The 19,250-nt window shown below is 35.4% G+C and overlaps 1 protein-coding gene across 1 annotated transcript in view; it reads right to left on the bottom strand.

Annotated features, from left to right (window-relative positions):
* LOC110018577 overlaps positions 1–19,250 on the bottom strand; it is a 21,567-nt gene extending 2,317 nt beyond the window's left edge. Inside the window, exons 1-4 of the mRNA XM_020715924.1 lie at positions 19,034–19,250; positions 12,303–12,458; positions 11,700–11,846; positions 10,798–10,863 (exon numbers count right to left, since the gene is read on the bottom strand). Coding sequence (XP_020571583.1) covers positions 10,798–10,863; positions 11,700–11,846; positions 12,303–12,458; positions 19,034–19,079 — 415 coding nt within the window. The 5' untranslated portion in view covers positions 19,080–19,250. The remainder of the gene's footprint in view (positions 1–10,797; positions 10,864–11,699; positions 11,847–12,302; positions 12,459–19,033) is intronic.

Genomic DNA, 19,250 nt, shown 5'->3' with positions numbered 1-19,250 from the left:
ATGGAAGAGGAGTCGGCGCCTGAGCTGGTGATCCAGTTACTATCGTCTCCATCGGAAAACAAAGAGCATCTCCTGTTAAGTTCTCACCAGCATCTCGGCTTGCATGCACAAGAACTTTGGTTGTACCCATAAGCGTTTGATGGGAACGACATCCGGTGCCTAAAGCTTATTAAGATTTCTGTAGGGTTTCTGACAACAATGGAAAGGACTGCAACCTGCAGGGAGAGAACATGTTGCCTCTGCTGCTATTGGACGGGAGAGTTTCAGCGAAGAAGAAGTCTGCAGGGGGAATCTGGTGGAAAGGGGTCTGCCACTGAATTTTTTGCAGCTGGACTTAAGAGTTCCGGTGAAGAACTTGCATGCAGGACAAATCCTGTAGGGAGTTTTCTCTGCAACTTATGCTTTTTATAGAGCTCCTTCACTGACTTGCATGCAGGACAAATCCTGTAGGGAGTTTTCTTTGCAACTTATGCTTTTTATAGAGCTCCTTCACTAAAGGAGCAATTCTCTTGAGATGGCACCTTGGAAGCCGAGAAAACAAATGGTGTTATGCCTGGAACTGCAATCTATCATGACGCCAATCCATCCATGGCGGACAAGTGATATTAAGCGCCCCAGTCATTTGCTTCTCAAACCAATCATTGCCTTTTGGATTTCCTATGCAGATGGCGGAGGAGAAATGGTTTAGACTAAACTGAACATGTTGAATCCAACTCATAACGAAGCTAGCGATCACAAACATCAGTCTCTCTCCCCAATTTAGGAGAAAAGAAACCATATAAGGATACCTTATCCAAAATATGATTATGCCAACAATCTCTTGGAAATAAAGCACATTACTGGATATAAAGTTATGTGTGGTAATAGATTAAGTCTTACAAAGCACATTACTGAGCAAAGAGATTAAGCCTTACAAAGCAAATTACTAGATAGAAAGTTATGTTCTGGTAATAGATCAAGAACCTTGAGATTCGATCGAAGGTCAAGGTTCTCTCGTAGCCTACGAGGAAGGTAGGGTTTGATCTCAGAGCGGTTGAGGCCGGTGGTAGCTAAAGTCTGTAGGAAGTGTTACCGATGACTAAAATCAGCAGGGAAAGAGATCGGCGACTGAAATCTACACGGAAGGAAGGAGAACGTTGGCTGAAATCTACAGGGAAGGGAGGAGACCACCGGCTGAAAAAAACAGCAGTGAAAAGAGTTCCTGCAGCTAGGGCATGCTAGAGGGAATTCCAGCGATGGGAAAGGCTGTAAGAGGGAGTTCCAGCGGCTGGAAAGGCTACAAGAGAGAATTCAAGTTGTGAGGCTTGTGTAAAGATGAAGTTTCCGATGAAAAAACTAAAAGAGGAGGTAGAGGAAGAGCCTGCACGACAAATTACCGGTTGAAGGGAATAGAAAGTTTCAAGCAGCAAGAGACTCTAGGGTTTGTTTCAAAACTCTGATACAATGTTCATTTTCAGAATTCAACGGAAATTGTTTTATTGATATGAAAAGGAGTATAAATACCCTTACAAGAATCCTAGAATAGAAAAGATAAAACGCATAAATATCCAATTAATCAATTCATAATAATTACTTAGAGATAAATAAAAAAACATAAAATAGGAAAGCATAAAATAGAAAAAGAAATAAATCCAATCCAAGGAAATAAATCTAAAAAATCAAACAAAATAAATCCAATCCAAGAAAATAAATTTAATCGTCTTAACTTCTAATAAGAATAAATTTCTTAATATAACTTCTAAGAGTTTTTCACATCAAATAAAACATTCTTATTGGTACAAGAAGAAAAAAAATTAAAAAAAAAACTATATGCAATGTGAAAACAATACTTGATGTACCTTTAATTGATTGATACATCAAGAGAATGCCTCCATAAAAACTACTACAACCATTATGAATATATTTTAGGGTCTGTTTGGCACAGCTGTTGATTATTTATAATCTGCTGATAAGCAGATTATTCTGATAATCTGATAATCTGCAGATTATCAGAATAATCTGGCTTGCTATTTGGGGCAGCTTATTCAGATTGTTTATTGGTAGTTAAATGACATTCTTTCTCATGTCTGATAAAACGGTTTGGGACAACTTATTCAAAATAGTTTATTGGTAGTACAGAAACATATAGTGCAGAAATATCCAATCATCACAGATCACTTTCAAAAGATGACATACGGTTCTCACACTCTCGTGAGTACCAGAAGAAATAAAAAAAGTACAAAGACAAGTGCAGCTACAATGAGAAATATTAAAATATTAAATTTGAAACTTTGCCTACTTCTGTTCTCATATGTACTATCAACCGGGGAAAACATCAGATTCCAATGACTGCTGGCAGTGTAATATGTGGGACTGCCAGCCCACCGGAAGAAACCGCCACGAGCTGAAACACCCTTGGCACAAATGTAGAACTGTCTCCCAAAGCTATGAGACTGACGTGACGTGAGCAACGGAGATGATATTCCACAATAACACAAAACACCTCTGTCTGTAACTGATATCCTAGAAAACATGTTTGTATAATTGCGAAAAAACCCTCATATGCCCCGATCTCTCCGTCAGTGAAGGACTAGAGCCTCGTAAAGGAAGGGCAAGGGCGAGACGGGAAGGGGCGAGGGCGAGGGAGAAACGGAAAGGGCGAGAGCGAGGGAGACAGGGGAAGGGTACCACAGGAAATATAACCCTAAAAGCGAAAAGCATACGCGGAACGGAGCTCCAGGCCAGATTGTAGAACTATTGAATTAGCAATATTAAAATGCAGCGGTGAGTAAATGTACCAATAAACGCACTATTCAAACGGAACGACGGCGTTTTCAAAACGCCGCTGCTCCCAATAAGCTGCCCCAAACGGGCCCTTAATCTCTCGGACTAACATAATAACTAAAATTTCTGTTATAGATAAATTTAGCATCAAAGTGTCGAACACTTACTACAAACAAAAATGGTACATAAAGAAAAGGGAGAGACAATTATAATTTTAGAACGCGTTGAAAATCAGAAAGAGTTGAGCAAGAAAAGTAAAAGGTGGGGGAAGAAAGTCAATCAATAGTTCACAACGATCATAAAGAAAAGGGAGAGACAATTATAATTTTAGAACGTGTTGAAAATCAGAAAGAGTTGAGCAAAAAAAGCAAAAGGTGGGGGAAGAAAGCCAATCAATAGTTCACAACGATCGCATACCAAATCTTTATCGTGTAACCAGACTGACAAAGCAAGTGAACAACATGATGTAGTGGACAATGTAATAATTGGCGTCATGACTAGTGGACCAAGTTACATGCCTCCTGCTCCTCCATGTCAGATGTAAGAATGGTTTGAGAGAATGAAGATGAGGACATATGTACAACTCATTAAGGATGCAACCATTCAAAATATAAGCCAAAGTGGAGATCCTACTTTTCATAAGACAATGGAACCAATGTTGTGTGCATGGATAGACCAATTGGACACTTCACTTCATACGAGTATAGTGGCCATGATAAATTAAGTGACGCAAGAGCTTTTCATCCCACGGTACCGTAGCAACTACAGTATTGCGGATGCGGTTACTATAGATGCTATAGTAACCGCGGATCCTTGCATTTTTAGTTTCCCCCTCTCTAATTTTCACTCCCTCCCATAAGAAGTCTCCTCCCTATTCGTTCCCTACTTTACCTACCACCTTCCATTTCTATCTTATTTCAAAATCCTTCCTTTTTCATCCCACCCCCTCCTTTAATTCTTATCTAGTCTATTTCCTAATCTCTCACATTTATAGCTTTTGTCTTCTAAAAATTAGACAGTTTCTGGATGATTGGAGAATTCAGAGTTCTGTCTTTAAGGCGTTCTTCTCCTCTGAGGGTTCCACCCGACGACGAGAAAGTGCTCCAGCTATAACTCCAAGTTACTGATGTCTCCAAGAGTCCGGGTGGTGCTCTGACTATAGCTCAACCCTTAAGAGACATTTATCCTTCCGCAACCCCCTTCGGCCCGCTTCCAGCAACTGTCAACCATTTACAGACCTCTTACTTGCTGCCCAGTCGTCGTCCACCACTTCCACTTGCTGCAGCCCACCTCCCTGCTCCCCAAACCCTAATGTCCACTCCCTGTTTTCCCGTCACCGCCCCTAAGTCCGTGTCCACCTACTGCCATCCCCCTCACAACACCCAGTCGACTGTTGTACCATCATTCCAGCCTCCTTCTGCGCCCAACTCTTCCAACCAATCCCTCGACCTGTTGCCCAACTGTCGTCCACCACCCTCACCGCCACCATAGGGTGTCTTCTGTGTTTGTATTGTTGTTATTCTCCTATTATCAAGCATCTATGTATGTAGACTTTATAAATATTAGCAATAAAATTATCGTTTTGTATTATGGATTGGGTTTTTTCCCGATATTATTTGGTATCAAAGCTAGTACAACCCTAGTCATATCCTAAGGTTCCCTAGATCAACCACCGAACCAAACCAACCCCACCAAAATCTTTCTACCCTAAAAACTTCGACGAATGAGGTCGAAGTTTCCCTAACCCCGGGAGCTTTACGAGGGAGCTTTTCATCCCTCGGTATTGTAGTAGCTACAGTATCGCAGACGCGATTAATTTATGTGTTACAGTAACTTCGGATACTTCTTGCTTTTTTAGCTTTCCCCTCTCTCATTTTCACTCCCTTCCATAAAGAGTTCCATAAAGAGTCTCCTCTCTATTCATTGTCTACCTTATCTACAACATTCCACTTCTATCCTATTTCAAATTTCATCATTTTTCATCTCGCCCCCTCTCCCCTCTTTAATTCTTGCCTAGTCTATCTCCTAACCTCTTCTATTTATAGGTGTTATTTTATGAAAACAAGACAATTTTTGTATAATTGGAGAATTATAGGTTCTGCCTTTGAATTTCTTCCCCTCCAAGGGTTGTACCCGACGATGAGAAGGTGCTCCGGTTGTAACTCGTATGAGGTGATGATCGTCTCCAATAGTCTAAGTGGTGCTCTGACTGTAGCTCGACCGCAACGAAACATTTATCCTTTTGAAGCCCCCTCTAACCCTGCTTCCAGTAACTGTCAACCATTTACAGGCCTCTAATCCGCTATCCAGCCGTCGTCCACCACTTTCACTTGTTGCCCACCTCCCTGCTCCCCAAAACTTGTCCACTCCCAGTTTTCCCCTACCGCTGTCCCCAAGTCCGTGTCCAGCTGCTGTCATCCCCCTCACAACACCCCGGCGGCTGTTGTATCCTCAATCCAGCCTCCTGTTGAGCCCATATCCTCCAACCAATCCCTCGACCTGCTGCCTAGCAGTCGTCCACCACCCTCACCACCACTGTAGGGTGTCTTCTGTGTTTGTATTGTTGTTATTTTCCCATTATCAGGAGTCGGTGTTTGTAATCTTTTTGAATTTCAGCAATAAAATTATTGTTTTCTTTTATGGTTTGGGCTTTTCTCCGGTATCATTTTGTCTGTCTTGTTGTGCCGGTATCAAAAGTCAGGAGTCAGAAGCTAAGCCATCAGGAGTCGGAAGTGCCAGAACAATCACCGAAGCTAAGCCTCCTGTTGCGCAAGTATCAAGAGTCGGAAGCTAAGCCATCATGCCTAAATATAGTAGAATGTCCATCAGAAGATGAATGAACATAAGGAGGTGACATGGGAATATTCAAACAAAAAATAAGTAAAATGCCCAAACAGTCCCCAACTATTTACAAGAGGCCATTTTAGTCCTAAAGTTTAGAAAAGTGTCAGAACAGTCACCGAAAATTTTAACATTGAGCTCCACGAGCACTATTTCAACCCCAATTTAAAAATTCTGGGGATTTTTTTGATACCTCTATAAACTCTAGAACTAAAACAGCCCCATGTAAATAGTCGGTGACCATTTTGACACTTTACTCAACAAAAAACACATGAAGTGTACTAGTTGATGGATATGTACATCATAGATAAAAGTTACATAGTTTGAGACAATGAAAAGGATAATCTATGCAAGTGTAGCAGGCAAGTGTAGCAGCAGATTAAAACAATGAAAAGGATAATCTATGCAAGTGTAGCAGCAGATTAAAAATATATATATATTTGAACTAGATAGCACTAGTTCAACTAAACTAATGCTAGTCAATTCCAATTTTTATAAGATGGGAGACAAAGGTACAAGTGCAAGATTTGATAGTGTGGGTGAGTGCATGAGCATGCGATTATACAGGAAAGGAAGACTAAGGCTATCAAGGAGCAATCAAAGCAGCTTTTCACTTAATTGCACAATTTAAATGCTTGAAGCCATGTTGAGCTTGACAAAAATAAGGAGAGTCAAAAGCTAAGGCTTCTTTTCTATTTCTAAATCAAAGGAAAAGTTTGACTTACCATTATTTTTTAAATCTATATACCATAAATTTAATTATTAAAATTTTTAAAGAAATTATAATAGGAGTTTGGTATTGAAGAGAAGAATATATAAAGAGGAAACTAATGACTTTTGCAAAAAATTAAAGATGCAGAAATATAGATGTGAATAGAAAAACTTAAGAATTTATTTTCATTCAAAGCTTTATGCTATGAAATTAACTTTAAGACTATCTAAGTTCTAAGTAAGAAAATAAGAAAATTAGCTATAAAAGATAATAATTTAATTATGATGCTATATTCAAAATGAGAATATAGTATTATGCTATAAGTAAACTTAAAATTAAAAAATTGGGAATTTATTAATATTGTTAAATTAGAATTTGCAAATATTTATTTAAAGAAAAGCAAAACTAATTAAATAAGATTCACGTATTTAAGTGGAAGAAATAAAAAAATAAATAAATAACAAAAGAAAATATTATGAAGTATACATAAATATAGTTTAAATAAAATATTTAAAGCAACAACTATGACATAGTTTATTAAAATATTAAATTAACAATAGAAATAATATTATTGCATAAGTTATACTCGTAAATAAAATTTGAGAGAATAGCTAAAAGATTTGAACAAAGTGCAAATGTAGAACTTTAAATTTCATAATAATATGATCAATCTTACTTCATGTTTGATTTGAAGATTGAACTGGTGTTGAAGTGTGGTACCGAGTATGTGTGACCAAGTATAGGGAAAAACAAATAAATTTTTAAAGGCCAAGCTCTTGCGATGATTTTGAGGGGGTAGCATACTTTTAATTTATAGTAATAATATTGTTTCATCTAAATCAAATAGAACAAATGATGCTTGCTAAAATCAATTTTTATTGAAAATTCAATAATATTTTATTTTTTCTACGGTGTGCATTGCTTGGTCGAAATAAATGTCATGTTTAATTTATTTATCTTTTGCACTCTTGATTATTCGAATATTGAATGATACAGAAAGAGTATGAATGACATGCATTATATGCAAAAACTTGTATATGCATGTTGACTAATAGAATTCAGCCGCTTTTGATACTAAGGATGTTACGGAACCCACAACGTGAAATGAAAAACATTAATATTATATTATTTTAAATGATATAACTTAGGAGTTGCTTATGTGATAAGTGTAATATATTAAAAAAAATAAAACAAATGAGATCATATGATAATTTTTTCTTGCTCATGTTATTGAATTACCTCACATATTGACAGTGTTGGAATAAAATAAAATTTTAAATGATTTATATTTATTTATTTTATTTAACAAGCATAAATGTTTTTAAACTCCATAATGTTACAATAATGTAGTAGTACAATGTATCCAATGAGTTGTGAAATAGTAATATTTTTTGCTAAACTTTTGAAAAAATTAATGAGTAGAAAAAGAGAATAAGTATCGTGTCGTGATCATACCAAATAATGGTAATTTTTTACTCAATTATATTTTTATTTAGAATAAATTTTCTAAGTATGTGACTCTTTCATGATTTTAAATGTTAAACTAATTTTAATTTCCATTTTGAAACTAATTTCAAAACAAGTTGATGTAATTTAAAATTTGTTTGAATTCTTATTACTGCCATGGTGATTTCAAGCAAACAGATATGGTCTTGACAGCATGATTACATGATGAAGTCTTCGGACATAAACTTGGGGAGGTAAGAGAACTGACAAAGTACATATTTGGGGTTGCAAGTGAAATATGCTTGTTCCTAATCATCGATCATAATCTGGCTAGCAAGATAGTGATAGTGATAGAACGCACATGCCAAGATAGGATAAGGAAGACTCAATAACCATCCAAAGAGTGTCTACTTCTATGTAATTTGGATCAAAAGAAATGCTACATGATTCTCAAATCACATAAATGGAATCAAAGAGCATGTCGTCAAGAGTTCATAAGTGTAATTGCATAGTTAATCAAACATCATACAAGGGAGATCAAGTCTCAAAAAAATGGAACATTGAAATGAAATTCAGATAATAGTAAGATAATGATGAATTTTGAATTTCTTTTCACATGTTTATTTTTTAACTTATAATTCAAAATTAGGATAAATCTTGTTTCAATTTTGGTTGCCAGCTAGTTGATTTGTTGTTGTTACTGGTTGTAATAATTGTGGAAATTAATTTGTTGTTGCCACATATTGTCGTTGTTATTGTCAAGTAACACTCACGACTGCATTGTTGTTGTGAACTCCATAGTTGCTGCAACATTGCAAGAATAAAAAGCAGCATTTGCATGATGTTTGCACAAAAAAAGGGCAATGTTGTTGTTTTCAGCAAAAAGGAAGAATAATAGAATAACATCCTCAATGGAGTGAAACAACACTTAATGTACATTCAATTGATTGATAGGTCAATAGGAATCGCCAAAAAATTACTACAACCTCTATCAATCAATTCTAACCTCTCTTTTGAGCAAACGGAATAAGGTTGAGAGGATGGTTGTAGTTCAAGTTGCTGTCAACATATCGATTCCTAGTGCAATATAAACAAAAATAAGATATAAAAATAAGGGAAAGCCACTTCTTGTCTTGGAGAAGCATCTAAAGTCAAGAAAGAGACGAGCAAGATGAAGATGAAAAGAAAAAGGAAGAAAGACAATCAATGATTATACATCAAATCCACTTGATCAAGTGGCTAGACTGACAAGCAGATTACCATCATGATGGACTGGGTGATAATGCAAACAGTCAACATTGTGACTAGTGGGCCAACCTATATTCCTCCTTTCATGTCAGATGCGAACATGGTCTGAGAGATTAAAGATGATGATATGGCTACCAATTTTAAAAGATGTAACCATTCAAAGTAGAAGCCAAAGTGTAGATTCCTAATTTTGCCAGTACAATTGATGCTAAAAGTTGCAAGGACGGATCAACAAAATTGGAGACTTTAGTGATATAGGTAAAGCATACATGATAAGATAGACTTTAGTGATATAGGTAAAGCATGCATGATAAGATTGACTTAGCCCAACTTAAGCTAGGGCTGCAAACGAACTAAGCCAAGCTGAGCAGGTGCATGTTTGAGCTCAAATTTGTTTATTAAGAGCTTATTCTAGTTATAAATATCATATTCGAGCTCAATATATATAGTTTTATTGAGCTTATTAAGAAGCAACTTATTTAACAAAATAAACAAATTATAATCAAGCCTTGATCAAGTTATATACGAGCAGCTTGTTGAAAAAAATAAACAATTAGCAACTTATTTAACAAAATAAACAAATTATAATCAAGCCTTGATCAAGTTATATACAAGCAGCTTGTTGAAAAAAATAAACAATTTGTATAAAATAATGCTCGTTGAACCTAAAAATAAACAATTAAAAAATAATGTTATGAAAGAGCTATAATCGAGCTCTAATCAAGCTTGTTTATGAGCTTTAAATGATATTGTTCATGAATATAAATGAATCAAACTAGTTCATTTTATAATTTAGTACTTATGAAAATGTTCGAGTTTGTTTGATTAGTTAATGAAACAATTATGAATGAGCTTTAATTAACCCGGGCCACAAGTAACTTATCAAACGCTCGGCCCATATGGAGTCCTAAAAGAATCAAAGTAATCATGCCCAGATGCATGGAATGTCCATCTGAACATGAAAGACCATAAAAAATTGACGTAAGAATATTCAAAAGGTTAATATATCAAGAATTCTTCAGAATAGAATATAAAGATGATAAGTATCATTGTTTAAGGCAACTTCAAAGAAAATATGTGCAGTACCACAATACTTCAATGATCAAGCAAATACTTGAAAATAAATCTTGAGGTCTAAATATTGGCAGATTATACCTCCAGGCTTTCTTTTCACATAGCAAACAAGCATTTCTTGCTCCAAACATCAAATTTATATCAAGATAGCAGGATAATGATGGTGATGGAGCACAGAAATTAAGGAAAAATGAGGAAGATTCAACAACCATCTGAACAAGATATCTTCTTCTGTTTTCCATTTATGTGAATTGGATCAATAGAGATTCTAAATTATTCTCAAACACAAAGGGAGAAAAAAGTATTTGGATTCATAATGCTGCTTGCAAAAAAAAATGCTAACTTTACAATGCTTCCTGGTTTTTATCTTTGCTCCTTTATTTAGTGTTCTTATAGTTCTTCTGTATTCCTTTGTACTCAGTTTGTAACCTTTGTTTATTTTTAATTAAAAGGGTTGGCCCAACTTTTCATTAAAAGTATAAAGAATTATCTACTGAGTCTCTGATTTGAAGGCATCAAGCTTATCATAGTAAAAGAAGGTAGAATAAAAGATTTGATCATTACACATTTTTCTTCTCATTGTCAAAAAAAAAAGGTCTCAATAATAAGTCTAAAGTTAGAGAACATGCATAGCTCTATAGTGTTAAATCAACGTTCAACAAATTACTACCTAAAAATTCTTCTTGATCACCACACGAATTACCAAACTTTACCTTTTGGTTTCTTTCTTTCTGCTGAAACAATATCATCCGGGGATAAGGTGTCAAACCTGAAAGGAACTGTACACATTAACATGTATCAATCAAAACATAAATTTTTCAAAATTAATATCAAAACAGAAATTACAGCAAAAAAAAAATGAATTAATGATGCATAATCATAAAAAAAGTACCTTAAAGTTCAATTTTGGCATATGAATAAAAAATGATGGCAAAAAACAGAAATTAGAGAACAATAAGTTCAGAAATGAACAAAGGTTATGTGGCCTAAAAAAAAAAAAAAAAAAAAGGGGGAAGTTGGCTATTCAATTCTGAAAATTTATATAAACTGAAAATATAAGTGAAAAAAAAAATTTGGATTTATTTGAATTTAAATTGAAAAGATTTCAGCATTAAATTATTTTATATAACGGATTAACTAAATTCTGATCACGCTTTGCAGCACTATAGTTAAATCACCAGGGAAAATTTGTCCTTTAACTTAAAAGAGACTATTTTTATCCTAAATATACTTTCGTCAATTCCGTTTACTGCAAAGTAATTTCTTTAATGATACAACAACTACTCTCTAAATAGATGGTGCAGGTCATTCATCCCAAAAAAATTAAGATGAAATTATTTAGCAATTCTTGTGAGTTAAGTACGGAGAATATTATTTATAAATTATCAAGCAATGATCATGTAGGTGTCATCTGCAAGGAAATTACAAGATCTTTATATACAAACCAACATAGCCTTTGAATTTTCCTCCATTGGATCTTAATAAATACATAAGATGTCCTTCTTGCTTTCGACAAACTTCTATCAAGCATGTCCATTCATTGCTGATTACAGCAGATATGGTTAAAACCACAAAAAAAAAACTACTGAATTTCGATCCAAAAACTTTTACAAACCTATAGTAATAGAATGCTTAGAAATTGAAGCCGGGAATGCATCCTGAAGATTATCTGAAAGGCTGGAAATTACTGCACGCTGACGAGGCTTTCCCGCAAATAATGATCTTGCCATTACAGATGTTGATTTTTCAAGGATGTCAAGTGCTGCATAAAACCCTTAGCAAAGTTATACCCTCATTAAAAAGTAAACTAATAATTGAGGAGAGTCCATGAAAACCCATAAAAATGCAATAAGTCACAATACAGCTCAATCAATAAATTTCTAACAAATACCAATCGCTTACATAACATTGCAAAGGATCTGTTTAGAAATCGCATTTTATTTTTTTGCATTTCATTTTTCGTTTTTATTTTGTTCGGCTTATACTTTGATTTTTACTAAAACATATTTGGTTAAGGTAGTTATTTTTCAAAATACTTGAAATATCTTTTAGATGTTTTGAGGGTTTTTAAAAACAAGTTTATTTGTTTAAAAAAACAAAAAAATAAAACCTATAAAAATCATATCAATCGAACAAGCTTTTAAAATTAAAAGAAAAAACAGAAAAAAAAAAGTGAGGCCAAACCGGCATTAAATTTTCTAAGATGCCAGTTAATTACCTTGATTTTCACCTTTATTTACAAGCATATTAAATGAGTCTTGAAATACTCCGCAAATGTAACAAGAAGATAAGTTGCCATCATTTTCATATGTACACACTGAGCATTTCCAAAAGCCAACCATGCCTTTACTATTCTTTTGCTCGGACCAAATTCCTGTTACAAAAGTAAAAGTATATCACACCTGAAAGGAAACATTACTAATTTTTGTAAAAATAAAGTGTCAGACATACATTTAATACGTTAAGGAAATTCAAACTATAGCAAAAACATTTGTAATATTCCATATTGAAAAAGAACTCACACAAGTTCCCGAGGAAAAAATGTCCTTCAAAACAAGTAAGAGAATGATTTGAATAGTAAAATGAAGTAATATAAAAATATAAAACTATTCCTAATAATTGTCTTCTCAAACAATAAGTTCGATTAGCTATCTGCTTTAACTTGTTATTAGAGAGGGTAATGAATACAAGTTCGACCAATACATTTATTCAACAGCATAAATATATTGGTTCTGTATTGCACTGAAATTTATGGTGAAAGGTAACCTGCTCGTGCGGTTTAGAAAAAGTAAATATCAATAACAATGAGAAAAATCAAAACAAATGGTGTGAGGTCCTTCAATTTAAACGAAGCAAACATAAGCAAAAGAGTTAGTAGCACAATCAAGCAGTTAGATGATAGTTTGCTGAAAAACCTTAAAAAAAATTTGTGCACTTTATAAACCAACCTCCCGTTGAGTGATTGTTGCGAACTATACCAGTTATTGTGGTATATATATAAATTAAGCAGGAGAACAATCTTTAAGGAAGCGAAAAATAGAACGAGAAAATTCACAACAGAAAACAGTAACACAGCAGAACACAGAGATTTACGTGGTTCAGCAAATTGCCTACGTCCACGGAGTTGCAGAGAATTTTACTACTTGGTGTTCTTCACAGCAATGAACTACTTCTTGCACTTCTTTTCCTCCGTCCCGAGGAAACACGAAGAAGAACACCAAAATCGTGAATTCTGAAAACCTTAAGGAGAGCTCCTCTATTCACAACTTAAAGGAGACAGAAGGCGGTGTCGTTTCGCAAATATCGCGACCTTTCACGACAGTGGAGCGGGAACAGATATCGCGACAGCAGGGGATCGCGACAAGATCGGGAGCGGAAGGGTGGTTGCGGTCGCGACGCGAGAGAGAGCGGGAAATCGGGTGACAGATCGGGCTCCAGCTCTAATAATCTCTCACTTGGAGACCGATACACAGACAACAAAATCTCCTTCCTCGAACTGATATTTTCCACTAGCGGTGTCACATTTTTCTTCAAACATGAATCCTCCACCATGAATCCTCAAACTATGCAACTCAAAGCCCTGTCTTCACTTCAGAAGATCAACTGAAGCTGCGCATAACTTCAGTGTCTCAAGATTAACACCCTCAGTCAACATATCAGCAGGGTCCACATAGCATTGAACCTCCAAACTATTTCCAGAATTACTCTTGTCTCTGCTTAAAACTCCCACTGCCATCATGCTCAGTCTTCAACTGGTACACCCACTTGTTGTGTAATATCTTTTTCCCTAGTGAAAGTTTTGTCAGCTCTCACTTACTCGAATTTTAATCTTGCAAAATTTCTTTATAACTCTATTATAGCTCTATGGTTCTCCACCATCTCTCTGTGGAACAATAGGAATGGGTGCCCCAGACTCACTCTCATTTTCACTTTCATCATCAAAAGAATTATAAACTGTCAACAATAGTGCATCATATACTTCTTCAAATACCACATTTGCGCTATCATTCCCCATCCTCTTGGGATTCCTGCAGTTCTTATTTATGTGGACAGTCTTGCCACAATTCCAGCAGATTGTCTGCAGACCAGACTTTGATTTTGATCTCTCTTTATTTGAGTTCATGTCTTGTCATCTCCCTCTGAAATCAATATTCAGTGTCGAACTCATACCTGAGATCTCGCCAGAATCTTTCTTGCGAACATCCTCAGCCGAAATCAAATCACGAATATCATCGCATTTCTGTTTAGATTTACCTGCAGAACTGCTAACTGTCATGCTCATGTCTTTTCAACTATTTGGCAACGATGTCAACAATATCAGCGCACATATCTCATCATCAAAATCAATTTCAACACACGACAATTAATTTATGATAGTATTAAAATCATTCAGGTATTGAGCAATAGAAACATCTTCCGCTATCTTCAAATTGAATAATTTCTTCATCAAGAACACCTTGTTATCTGCCGATGTCTTTTCATACATACCTGATAAGGCTGTCATGAGATCTGCAGTCGTCCTTTCCTTGACGATGTTGTGTGCAACGAACCTCGATAGGGTCAATCGAATAACCCCAGAACTTGTCAATCCAACAAATGTCATTCAGCCTCATCCATCCTTTCAAGTCGTTTCCCCAATAACGAAAGAAGTAGTTTCTTCTCATAAAGGTAATCCTCTATCTGCATTCTCCAATAACTAAAATTCGTGTCATCAAACTTCTCGATCCGTGAAACATTCACTTCATCTGCAACCATCATTCTTCCTCAGATACGAATAAAACTTTGATTCCAGTTGTTGTGGTAAATATATAAATCAAACAAGAGAACGATCTTTGAGGAAGCGAAAAATAGAACGAGTAAATTCACACCAAAAAAGTGTAACACAGCGGAACACACAGATTTACGTGGTTCGGCAAATAGCCTACGTCCACGGAGTTGTAGAGAATTTTACTACTTGAGGAATTTACACCAGTCGATCGTCTCGACTTACAAGAGGAATCTCTCACTTTGTTGTTCTCTCTTCTTCTCTCTCTGTTCTTCTCTCTCTACACCAAGATACACCGAAGAAGCTCTACATCGAGATACACCAAAGAAGCTAAACAACCTCTACACCGAGATACACCGAAGAAGATAAACTTACAAGAGAAATAAACTCAATTTTTCTTAAGTCAAAAGCTACCAAGAAGAAGTCAAGGGAGAAAAATCTTTTTCTTCTTCTTTCTTCTTCCTTCACCGCAATGAACCGCAATGAACACCGCAATGAACTACTTCTTGCACTTCTCTTTCTCTGTCCCGAAGAAACCTGAAGAAGAACACCAAAATTGTGACTTTTGAAAACCTTAAGAATAGCACTTCTGTTCGCAACTTAAAGGAGACGGAAGGTTGCGTCGTTTCGCGAATATCACGACCTTTCGCGACAGTGGAGCGGAAATAGGAATTGCGACAGCAGGGGATCACGATGTTTTGCGATCGAGAGCTAAAGGTGGGTTGGGGTCACGGTGCGAGCAAGAGCGGGAAATCGGGAGGCGGATCAGGCTCCAGCTCTAACAGTGATCACCATCAAAATAAGCCGCGTTTCTTGCACCACTCATTATAAATGTGCTAACAGAACTCTAAGGCATATTCCTGAAAAATAAAACAAATTATGCACAAGCAAATGGCAATGTCAACAAAAGAGATTCAGTCATAGCTTCTAAGGAATTCGAATATTAAATGCCAGCATATAGCCATTCCGTAAGACCATTAAAATAACAGAAACATATTTGGAACCCTTTGAAAAGGAGAAAACCAACCAAAAAATTATATAATAATAATAATGGTAAAAAGTATACAAAAATGAACTCAACAAAAAAAATAAAACCCTTTCGCCAAGAACCGCCAAGAAGCGAGCAAACAAAGAAAACATCAAGCAATTCCAGAAGTGAAATGATCCCAATAAAACAATGAAATCTCAAGTGAAAGATCTCAAACTATGTAGACCTGATAATACCATCCAGAATGCGACCCGCAGCAACTGCAAGAAAGAAATGACATCCACCGAACAAGCAGCCAAAACAAAAATGAAACATGAGCATTTCATAGAGGCCAAAAAATAAATAAATAACATCAGCTTTCTCATCATTAGATCTATCCATACAATTTAGGGTCTCCTTTATGCATCCTCCTTTTCATTCATTTCTATTGATTGACGTATGAGGTGTCAAATCTATATAGGGAAATCCCTTTGCACAAATTAAATTTATGTTGCCTCAAGCCAACTCTTTTTACCATTAACATACTTTACTTCACTGTCTTTGACTTCTAATCACCCAACACTCAAAAACATATAACATAGTGTGTCCAATCACATATTTATGAAATTCTCGTTCATGTCATTACAGTATTATAAGAACACAAGATCTAGATGTACTATTCTATTTTAATCATCCATCACTAATTTTAGAAGCTAAATTCACATCTACATTAATAATTTTTGTATAACAGATCCAACATAGTTAAAACTGCTTCATTTAAAATTTAAAAAAAAAATCACCTTGCCTCTAATTACACAAAGTTCTGAAACAAATAACATAGTCCAATTATAACTTCATGAAATTTTCATTTTTGACAATACAGTACTATTACAGCACACGCTCCAGAACTACTATTCTTTTTTAATCATCCATCGCTAAATTTAGCAGTTATATTCTCGTTTACATTCATAATTTTTGTATAATAGATCCAAGATTGTTAAAGCTTCTTAAGAATTTGTTAGGTATGGCTAATATACCAAATAAAGGACAGATGTTGGGGCGGAACGGAGTGAGTGAGCGGAGCGGAGCTAAAGCATTTGTCCAATAGAGGAGTTTCGTTATGTGGGTTAGGGGTGCGCGTTGTCCCCGCGATACGGTACAGAGGTAATTTTGTAATTACATCTTGTACTCTAGAGTTATATATATGTATAGTTTTGTAACCCTAAGCATATTTTGTATTTTTTTTCTGAAAATTAATGAAAGCCGCCGCTTGCCGCCGCTTTGCTCCCGAGCCGCTTTGCTCCCGAGGACGTAGACATCTTTCCCGAACCTCGTTAAATCTCTGTGTTTTCTTTTGGATTTGTGTCAATTCTTGTGTTTCTTTACCCTAAAATTCTCAACAAATTTATACATGAAATTCTAACCAAGACAAGTTTGGGAAGGAGTTGACGTACACAATCTTACCTAGAGGTCAAGTGCACCATTCAAACCACCCCTTCTAAAATTAACAAATAGCAGATCATTCCAAGTAGCAAACTCAAGGTATACATTCATTCTAACAATTTTAGACAACAACTGAGTATAACCACCTCACTTATCGGTAAAGATGGCAACAATAAACATCTCAAGCTTAAACCTTGAGCTTGGAACATGTGGCAGGTGTCGTCTCACATTGATCCTAACTATATTTATTCTTGGAAATTTACATACATACCACACAATTCTTCTGTACTTACATATCTAACGCTCAAAGTTTGATATCTACACTTATACCCACCTTTGCGTCATAAATCTATGTATGAAATGGTGTACTTCAATTCTAAAAAAATAGTGATCGTCTTATTTATGATATGATGCTAAAGATTGAGTGATATGGTTGTAAATATGAATGTTTAGGTGTTAGATCTGTAAATAAATGAGAATTATGTGGCATGTATGTAAAAGCCCATTTATTTTTCCATGAATACTTTGCCAATTTCAACATAGCTTTTGTAGTCCGCATAGAGCAATCCATAGTAGACATAACAAACAGCCTCAAATGTCTCAAATTAAAACATTTATACTGGCTGCCGAATCTAGGTGAGTACTCCAAAGAATAAATATTAAAGAGAAAATGAGTGGCAAAGATTCATAAGAAATTATGTTTTTGGTCTGAGCAAAAAGCAGCGGAAAGTAAATGAAATTTAAGTTAATTGCCACTTTCAGGATTTTTTTTTTTCTGTGAGCATACCACAAAAAAATTTCTTGAGCTAAAATTAAATATTTTGTTCAGTATATTTCATCATTGATTACTATTATTTAGAACATGCGATGTCAATATTAAACAATAATAAACAAAATATCTACACTCACAGAAAATTTTCTCAACTTTCAGATGATTTCCTACTAAATAGCATAGATGCTAAGAGGAATTAAAAGGAAGTTTCGTAGCATGCATATCTCCCCATAAATTTCCATAAAAATTGCTAGTGAAAAGGGTCAGTGAAATTGACTGCAACTCAGATTTACGTTAAATAGAATTTATCAAATACGATAAATCTGAATTTACAAAAACAAGGATGCGGCAGAGGAGCACGGGAATAATTCCACCTGACAATCGGATTTACTAAATCAGAATTTACGTCGTAAAAAAAGAGACAGAAAGCAAGAAAATTCGATTTAACAGAGCATTGGATTTACTTTTCGTTTTTTTTTTTTTTCTAATTTTGTATTTGGCTAGATTTAAGTTAAATCCATGGCTAAAGCCTTCAAATACTATGCTATCAAACACCACCTTAGGGTTATTTAGTAAGAAGAAGATAGTTACGACTACTCTATACCAAAATCTTTCCTCTCTCCCCTTTAATTGCACAGAATATTTCACACGAATTGTTTTTGGACATACTTCCTTCAGGTTCAAACATGATCAATAAAATAGATTTCTCTGACATTTACCATTTTTTTTTCCATTTCCTTTTTGTTCCCTTTCAAATACCATGAAAGCAATCTAGCTTATAAAGTAAGAAGGGCAACTATATTCTTTTCTAGGTTTTAGGGTACGAAGTAATCTTTTCATTTTCAACTCAAGCAAACAGAAAGCACATGAATGAAGAAAATCATCACATATCCTCGGCGGCTTATCAATGCGATTCTTGCATCGGATTCTAACTAAATTGCTACAACTAGCAAATTTGAATGACAAAGAAAAAGTAGAAAGAAGAAGTTGGGAAAAGTACACGGTAAACTCGGGCGATGGCTAACGATAAAAAAACCCAAACATACATAAGGCCGCAGAATCTTAGGGATTTAGAGCCCCGGTGTGAAGGAAAGTGGAGAAAAAAACTTGAAACTTCAATTGTAAGCAAGGGACGACGAACGCAAAATACTGTTTTGCGTGCAGGGGGGAGATGGCAACCTAGTAGCTCAGATTCGTTTCAGAACTTCATTCCGCGCCA

Source organism: Phalaenopsis equestris, unplaced genomic scaffold, assembly GCF_001263595.1.
Source record: "Phalaenopsis equestris unplaced genomic scaffold, ASM126359v1 Scaffold000025, whole genome shotgun sequence".
Taxonomy (NCBI): domain Eukaryota; kingdom Viridiplantae; phylum Streptophyta; class Magnoliopsida; order Asparagales; family Orchidaceae; genus Phalaenopsis; species Phalaenopsis equestris.
Note: the sequence above shows the minus strand (reverse complement) of the source record. Positions and strands in the feature narration are given on the sequence as shown.